Here is a 9417-nt window from a genome sequence, read left to right on the forward strand (position 1 = left end):
TGAAGGAGAGATGGAGAGGAGGTAAGCCGTGCTCTCCAAGTGAGTGATGAGGACAGCAGGAGAGAGAGACAGAGCTGACACAGGTGCTTCAGGCAGAGGCAAGGAGGGAGGAGGTGACAGAGGAGACTGGAAAAAAAAAAAAAAAAATGAGGAAAGCGGGAGGAGGAACAAGAGAATGAGGAGATGAGGAAGGTGGAAATCTAGAAACATAACTCTTCCCAGAGTGATGATTGTGTCTGACGTCTGGATGGCTAGATAGGGAAACAGCAATAAATAAAGGTGTAATTTCATAGTTTTGTTCCAGTCAGTTTCACAGTTACGATTTTGGTGACTTGCTAAAATCCCTAAACAATATCCTCTGTCTATCCCTTATAATCAAGATGAGCTCTGCATTAATAAAAATACAGATATACTACTACTCAGGGCCTTACAAACATATCACTCATCTGCTGTATATTCTTTATATTTATATTTAATTCAATGTTAAGTGAATAGTTAATGATTTTAGTAAACATCATCTTCATTTCTTGCCAATAGTTAGATGAGCAGATTGATGCCATTGTCATATATTGCCAAGCAAGTATGAAGCTACAACCAGCAGCTGGTTAGCTTAGCTTAGCATAAAGACTGGCAACAGGTGGAAACAGCTAGCCTAGCTCTGTCTGGAGGTAACAAACTCTGTCTACCAACACCTATAAAGCTCACTAATCCACGTTTTATCTGCTTGTTTAAAATCAACAAAAACTGAAATGTAAAAACTTTTTTTTTTAACGAGAGAATTATGTCCTGGACTCTCTCTTTCTGGAGGCAGTTGCCAAGCAACCAGCCCAGACTACAGGAAGTTATGGGTCCTGGCCAAGAAATAGCCTGTGTAACATTGTTAATTAGTGAGCTGTAGAGGTGCTTCACTCGCTGCCGGTTGTAGCTTCATAGTTATCGTACAGACAGGGTGGTATCCATGTTATCATTTAACTCTACATAAAAAAAGTGAAAGTGTATTTCACAAAATGTCAAACTATTCCTTTAATATTCAATTAAAAATACACTAGTATTGAACAATAATCAATATAAATGCATCAAAAGACAAGATTAAGACAAAATTATGTTTTGGTGCACAAAAAAACATTTTTAAACATAAACAATATCGTTTATTTTATTTCTGGTGGCTTAATATTAAAGATGCTCATACGGTCTACAATATCTCTCAGTCCCACTGAGTGTTATTTTCAGTGGGATTAGTGCATTACAGTAATAATACAGAAATAATTCAGCATTTGCAATTGTTTTGTCAGACTTATGGAAGGAACAATATAAAATTGTCTGGTTTGGTTTCAAGGTGCAGGTGTTACTCTCTCCTGAAACCAAATCCAGTGATGGTGGGATGAGGGTGGTTGGTTGGCTGCCCTCTGCTCCATATTATGTTATGATATAAAATGGCTGCTCTCCGTCGAGGTAAGGTTCAGCTGAAATAAGGAACGTTTGAGAAAAATAGAAAAAGAGAGGAAGAGAAAGGGAGAGCAAAGAGAGAAAAAAAAAGGATAGAGAGGGCATGGAGGAGCTGGAGTGGATAGAGTGTGAAAGATGTAATCAAGTGTAGTTAGGCAGCAGCCAGAGGAGAGAGACTCAGGTAGAGAGAGGAAGTGAGAGAGAAAGAAAACTGAGAGAGGCTGTCAGAGGTCTCCCTCTGACAGTGAATTCATCTGCAGAAAATGGAGTTTCAAATGTGTCAAGTTTCTTGTGTTTTTGTCAGTACTGCTGATGTGTGTGTGCCCTGTGGTGTGTGGTTGTGTCTGTGTGTTCAGTGCCTGTTTGAATGTTTTGGTGTTTCTGTCTCTGACTGAAAAACTATGGAAACTGGCTCCCACTGATGTCAAGGATAAGTTATCACCATACATGAATTATTACCGGCTTCTCTTGTCACTCTCGTTTTCCTGCTTCTTCTTCTTCTTATAAATCATGTCACATGCACATTGTTTGCATAATCAAACTTCTTTTTAACTCCAGGGCATATCTGTCCTCCTCATACACATGTTTTGCTTGTGTATGTGTGGAAATTTATACATGACTTATTTTGTGTGAAATTTAAACATGACTTATTTTGTGTGGGTACCTCATGCCGACAGTAGGGGTCTCTGTGTCACCACTAACCCAGACGGCAGGAATGACCACTGTGTGTGGCTACTGAGTGGTTATAAGGCTTCAGTGAGCTGCTGTCAGTTAATGGTGGAAGTCACCACAATCACTAAAGGATGTTTTGATGTGTGCAGACTTGTCTGTCTCACTGATTCATATTCTCTCTCCTGTGAACCCTGTTTCCCTGACAACCAGGTGCAAGCAAGTAGAACCATTTTTCACTTTGTCTTTTTCCACATTTATGCACTGCCACTCCCAACAACTCTTTTTCTTTTTCTTTTCTTTTTTTTTTACTGATTGAACACAGAATATGGAATAAGTGAGTGGGTGAGCTCAGGAAGTGGTGGAGCATGAGATGATAGTGGAGTGAGAATTAAATAGAAGAGGGATGAAGAATGAAATTAATGAACAATCAAATCAGTTCAAACTAATTAGACACTAGCTAAACAATTTTAGTAGTGGTGTATCTTTGCAGAGAATCAGAAGCAACTTTATTAGCCAAGTAAGTGGACACATACAATGTGTTTGTTATTCTCAGTAGTTCTTAATATAGTTACAGACACAGACATACAGCTAAAGATAAGAACATAATACATTCCTCTATTTATAGAGCTGGGTTAATGTGCATATACTGACAGTATATGCACAGTACTGTAAACATTTGAAAACATTTTGACGAAACCAATGAAAATAAAAAATGTATATAGTTTATAGTTTATAAAACTTTCCTAACATCTGATGAAAAGATACTCAAGGAAGTCGTCCTCATGTCAGTTGTTATTGAATTGCTAGAATTTCACCGGGAGCACACATCCCAAAAACACATAGAAAAGTAACAGTGAGTGGCGTATGTGCGAAGTGTCAGTATCAGCAAAAGTACAAGAGAAAGGACTAATGATAATCAGCTTCAGTGAAGTTGGGACACTTGTAAGGGACGGATTTAAAAGAAGAAGAGGCAGAGATATCATGACTTTTAGTTCAAGCCCTACAAAACCTTGATCCTACATTCCCCATAATGCAACTTGATACTGTCTTTTGTTAGACCCTCCCTGCTTGGTTAATGCCCATGTCTTTCAAACTCAGTTCCCCAAATTTGCCCAGCAGGCTTTCTGTTAAAATGTGTCGGTTTCAGGTTCAAACCCGGATTATTCAGGTTACATTACAAAAGGAATTTTCTCAGGCTCGACAAAGCTCTTACAGAGCCACAGAAGATATTATACAACTGTTTTTGGGATGTGTGCTACTCCCTGTCATGAATAAATTGACTTTGACATATCATCATGATAATTGTGTACTTTAAATAGCCAAAAGATGTTGGCTTTCTGAATATATGATAATATAGGTCACGTGAATATGTGAGTTTGTGCCAAATTTTAAATTTCAATATTTAGGGTGTGCTCATATAAGTTTGATGTAATACTCAAGTATGTCATGGTGCCAAAAAGATGAAGAATTTTGAATCTTGCAGATGACACACTAACATGATATTCCTTACAGTAGCCTATAGACTCCAGTCAAGTGCATGCTTGATAATCCTACTGAGAGAATAGGGACGAAGCAGCCTGCCATTTATAAATAGAAAGAATCAGCGCGCACAGTGTCACGCTGGAGGAAAATGGGTCTCTTGAATTTGTGTTGAGTCAGCAGTGACTGGAGTTTTTATTAGGGGGAAATAGAGCGTTTCATTTCATGCTAATTCTTGGCATTAGTTCCAAATGTGACTTAAAAACTCCCTCTGAGTGCCTAAACTTTCATGTGCCTGTGTGAGTATGTATGTGTGTGTGTGTGTGTGTGTGTGTGTGTGTGTGTGTGTGTGTGTGTGCGTGCATACATGGGTGCGTGCATGTGTGTGTGTGTGTGTGTGTGTGTGTGTGTGTGCGTGTGTGTGTGAGCAACAGAGAACAGGTGGCCAGAGCCCCCAGCAGTCCTTGTCTAAACCCTGCCTCTTCCTTCCTCCATCAGCCGCTCTGTCTCCTCCTCCTCCTCCTTCCGTCATCATCATTTCTGTCTCATTCACTCTCTCCAACCAAAATCATACATGTTTACCCCCACCCTGCTTTCCCCCTCTTCTCAGCCTGTCCCCATTTATATATTCTATTCCCTCTTTTGTCTCTCGCTCTCTCTTTCTCTTCTTACCCCTCTTCCCAGCCCGTCCCAGGCTGTAGTTAGAGCAGGCTGACTAGCGGAGTGCTCTTGTCCCGGCGGAGGGGCACAGGGAGCAGCACGAGAATCTCATCCAGCCCTGCTACACTCAGTGTCGACCGGGACTCAGAGGAGCTAGCCCTCTTCTCCACCTTCCTCACCCTCACTTCCTTCCCTATCTCTGTCTCTCTTTTTATGGGGGGTCTGTTGGAGGGATCTGATATGTTTAGCCTCCACCATGAACCCAACAGTGAAGATCCACCTTCAGAATGGGACCCACTTTAACACCTACATGTACCAGGTAGGGGACTCAGCACCTGTACAGTTTTTGGATGTTACCAGTGAAGGATTGTCTCCGGCTCAAACAGCTTTCTCTGCAGTCTCCACATGTCCTTGCCTGAGTATTGATTTCAGCACTGATGACTCTGAGATATGGCCTCTTCTCCACCTCTTCCTCCCCTCCTCCTCCTCCACCTCCTCCTCCTCCTCCTTCGTTTGCAAATTGCGTATCGGTTTGTAGATGTGGGCACACCCCCCTCCACAAAGGCTTCTCACTGGTTGATGTGGCTAGCTGCATGTTTTCAACCTCCAATTGTCCAAGAAATAAAGACGATGAATATCTGTCATGCACTGTTGGGGAAGTTTCTCTTTTTTCGATGACTGTTGTGCGTGCTACACTTACCATATGTTTATTACAACACGCATTGCGAGAGACAAACTCTACTGATGCGCAACAGAAACTCTTTGTGTTTCTCCTTTCATCCGAGCAGAGGAAGTACTCCCCTCTCATCCTCCCTCTCTTTCTTTGTCCCTTTTCCTGGTGCAGGTTTTGCTTTGCTTTAATGAAGAAAACTGGGATACATGAATGGATGCTATTCTGGGCTCAGGCCTTCAATGGAGAGAAAGTTGGAAAACCTGCAGGCATTTGACACCTCTTCACTGCTGAACCATAAGAAAGGGATATTTGGGAGACAGACAGAGCTGACGTGTCAGCGTTGGACTATTCTATCGCTGTAAAAGTGCTTTTGCTGCATCAATCAACTTTATGGCCAATATTCAGGCTATTAAATGACTGTTGATATGCATGTTTTGATTGTGGTGAGTTATTGGGTTTCTGCCAGGTTTCATCTAACTCATCTGAAAAGTGGATAGAGCTGTTTTAGATTCACTTATGCTTTGGATTTCAAACAGAGATCCTCTACTTTCCAAGTAAACCCTAAAAGGTGTTCGGAGTGGGATTTACAGAGTTGTATTTACACCAAGTGTATTTTCTGTTGCGTTATCAGCATTTCAGAAGTGAGTCCAGAGCTGGCACAGCTTCAGTCAGTCTTGGCATTATCCCTAATGTGCTTCACTTAGGCTGATTTGTTCATGACTCACAGTGATAATGCAGAAGCATAATTTTATATTATATTTTATATATAATTTTTTATCCGTCTCAGCCATGAAAAAAAAAAATAAAAAATTGGTGTTGGTTTTTTTTTAAATTCATGTCCTATGTTCGGCATCCTGGAGGGAACATTTTCCTCCAGAGCTCCAGTCAGGGTGGAGATCTGTCAGATGCTGCAGTCAGCTGCTTCTCTCCCCGCTCTCGACAGCTGTCACATCGTCACACAGACGGAAAAATCTCTCAGCGGCTTTGTGCATGTTTGTGTTTCAGAGTATGTGGATGTGCATCTACGTGCATCTGCATTAACGTTCAAAGTTTGTGTGCTGCTCAAACACTTCACTTTCCTAATGAGCCATTGCCATGGCAACGGCAGCTGCGTGCAGGGCAGCGCCATGGCAACAGGTTACTCACTGCCTACTTCGGGCCAACACCCAGTCAAGGTGTTGTGGTGGTGGTGTATGTGTGTCACAGTGCTGTGTGTGTGTGTGTGTGTGTGTGTTGACTAAGATTTGTCAGAGGAAGGTGGAGTCCACCTCTCTGCTGTTCGCCGCCTCACTCACTCTCTCTCTCTCTCTCTCTCTCTCTCTCTCTCTCCCTCTCTCTGCTCTGGTCAAGAGTTGCAGAGCTGTGATATCTGAGTCTCCCCGGGGACTCACTCATTCTCCAGTCCCCGACCCCGCATTCATCTTCACCCTGGCACTCCTTAGTGAATTACCATGATTTACATCAGAGTTAATTTAGTATCTTTTGGTGTGCGCAAGTGAAAGGAGCTCAGTCATTACAGACCATCTGTGATGGTGTATCTGCTCATCTCTGCCTCTCCACAGCAAATGATCATTCCTGTAGTTTTACCCGTGAAGTTTCATCTTTATTAGTGATTCTTATCTTGCAGTTTGGAGTGTGGAACTTGTGCCACATCTACAGGATTGCTCAAACAAGCACTTTCTAGCTCTCTACAGTTTATTTTATAGTTAATTCAGTCAGACGTTGCCGTGGTACGTGAGTGAAGCTATAAACTCAGTTTTAAACAGGACTGACTTCTGTATTATTATTGCTGAACAACAGAAGGAAAAACAGGAATGGCAAAATTGATTAAGTGATATAGTGACTGCATTGAGGCAGCACTATGTCACACCCACTTCTGTATTCAAGAAATACGCAGAATTCATCTTATCAAGTTTTTCTGGGTTGTCATATTCAATCTGATATCTCTGAAAGCAGAAATCCGAAGTCTTACTAATGGATGAATGCAGCAGAATTGAATTTAGTTGAGGACGTGTTCCTGTTTTTAGAGATGCAAAATGCAGTCTGACTATTGCACTTGTGATGCGCTCTTGAGCTGTAAACATCCTCTGACTGACATAAACGATATCACAACCCTGCCCCATGAATCATACCATGCGTGAAAGAGTTATAATGATCATATTTACAGTTTCAGTCTCTTTCTTTCTTGCTTAGTCACTTATTTTCTTCTTTTCCTCTCCTCCCACCGACTGACGCTCACAGGGACGATGCTCCAAGTCACTGTTCTCAGGCTCTGGGTGACATCGATTTATGTCTGTTTTGGCTTCATTCTCCTGTCTTGTTAATCTACCCACGCACAGCAGAAGTACGGTTGCTATAAAGTTAGAGGCTGTGTGTTGCTCACTGCATGAAATCTATGTATATCTATGAAATCTAAATATACTGTTTTGTTTCTGGTATACTATTCTGCCAGTGCCTTCCACTTTCTCATAAAATGACCTTCAACAATCTGCAGAGAACAGCTGTAAACTTGCCAAGTTACTGTGAATGCGCAGGTAAATAGAGCTGTTGTGAAAGCAATTGTGTGGTTAGAGAGAGAGAGAGAGAGAGAGAGAGAGAGAGAGAGAGAGAGAGAAGATATTGTATTCAAAACACAGGAGATTGTCTGGTTGCACTGCAGTTACAGTTAACAACTAAACTCCTGGGGAAGACAGAAAAATGTGCTGCAGAACAACTAAATGAGAAATACAGATGCATTACAAATAGTTGTTTTGTTATCATTCTGTCAGTGGATGAGGACGCTGTCCATTCACTCTTCCATTTAGCTATCCTGAGTGAACATTGAAAGTAAAATGTCTACAAGTGTCACTCTTGAACTGTGTTGGGTGCTTCCCTCCCATTTGTCTTATTGTGACATTGTGTGTCCTGGTTCCTTTATCTGGGCGTCTTTAGAGCCTCTCGGCTGCAAGAGCAAACCCTGGGTTTGGATACTGCAGGTCATGTGATCAGCACTGTGAAAATGACATTGCTATAAGTGGACTTGTTTCTGTTGTTGAGTGGCTGCAGCACTCTACTCTACTCTAAAAGAGTGGACTCTAAAAATCTTTAATTATACCTTCACTTACATTTCTTAGATTTTTTTCTTTAGAAGTTTTTGTCTCAACTATTAAAGGAAGGGCAATAACTCTGTTATGGCACAATCAAGAGGATGTTCAATCTGTTCTAACTCTTTTGTATTGTGGGTCCATATCTGAGATCTTATCAAAGAGATAATGGTCACTCATTTAGCGCCACTATGGACTGGCATTGTTAGGGTGATCCATTCATATAAATGGTTATAGCCATAGAGTGATCATAAAACCAAGGGACTCAGAATAGTCATTAAAATAGCTTTTTCATTACCTAAAGACAAGAACTCATGGTTTTATGTGAGTAGTTGGTTGGTCGGTTGGTTGGTCAGCAAAAAAGTACAGAGCAAATTTGCAGGGATGAGGCATGGGCCAGGGAAGAACCTATTAAATTTTGGCTCTGATACAGTTAAAGGGGCATTTTTGTATGCTTTCATCAAACTCTCAGGAAATAATTTATGGATCTTGATGTAAAAAATCAGACATATTAATGGTATTGATATCTATACAATTTGGTGCAGATCCAGATAATTAATCTGGATTTTACAGACATGTTTGGCAGAGGTATCTGCTGAGTGCCATTCTAGTTATAACCTTTATTTAGGTAAAAAAAAAAAAAAATAGAGAAAATAGAGCCACACACATCTATAAATAGGTCTAAAATTAAAAGTTCAAAAAATGGTCAAGTCATTCCATTTATGGGGTGCAAAGTACTGGAGGGCAGTCGTCCCAAGTTCAGTATTTACCCGAGGGGTATCGGGAGTGAGTCAGTCCTGGGATATGGTCTGATGAGCAATAGTTTTAACCCTTGAGAAGAGAAGTGATGTACTGAGGTAGCTAGGCTCCATTTAGAGGAATTTACAATAATAGCAGACTGACTTTCCTCTGCTGCAGGTTACACACTGTTCTTAAAAGTATTGTGAATGCTGTTGGCAGTGGGCTGAGGAATGGATGATTGGGTCCTCATATTACTCATAGTCGGTTTCCTCGACCACAGATTTACTGCTGAATAACAAGCAGGAAATAACTGGCACAGTGAAAAATAACAGTCGCGTCATCTGAGATGAGTGCAGCAGCACCTGCCTCCCAACAACGCACACACCCCTTATTCACATACAAATATTCCCACATACACACAAGTTCATACACATATGCTCATCACAGTGGAGGAAGAAAAAGTACAGGGTTGTGTTGAATACTGTGAGTGTTTGACCTACTGCACTATATTGTATCTGAGTATTTCATTTAACTACGGTACTAGGTATGTTCCCACAAGAGGATTAAAAAATACAGACCATTAAAACGAGTGCACTGCTATATGCTTTGCTTTCCCTTCCATCCTGGGATGATAGATAGTCTCCAAAACCTCAGTTCACTGCT

General features: G+C 41.2%; 1 protein-coding gene across 1 annotated transcript in view; it reads left to right on the forward strand.

The window, feature by feature from the left end:
• The first annotated feature begins 4513 nt into the window (after window positions 1-4513).
• Window positions 4514-9417, forward strand: part of ppfia4 (PTPRF interacting protein alpha 4) — a 28526-nt gene continuing 23622 nt past the window's right edge. The window contains exon 1 of the mRNA XM_087178570.1: window positions 4514-4576. Coding sequence (XP_087034696.1) covers window positions 4514-4576 — 63 coding nt within the window. The remainder of the gene's footprint in view (window positions 4577-9417) is intronic.

The sequence above is a fragment of the Seriola lalandi genome, unplaced genomic scaffold (genome assembly GCF_002814215.2).
Source record: "Seriola lalandi dorsalis isolate HSWRI2012SDOR001 ecotype SW California unplaced genomic scaffold, Sedor1 jcf7180002054692, whole genome shotgun sequence".
NCBI lineage: Eukaryota > Metazoa > Chordata > Actinopteri > Carangiformes > Carangidae > Seriola > Seriola lalandi.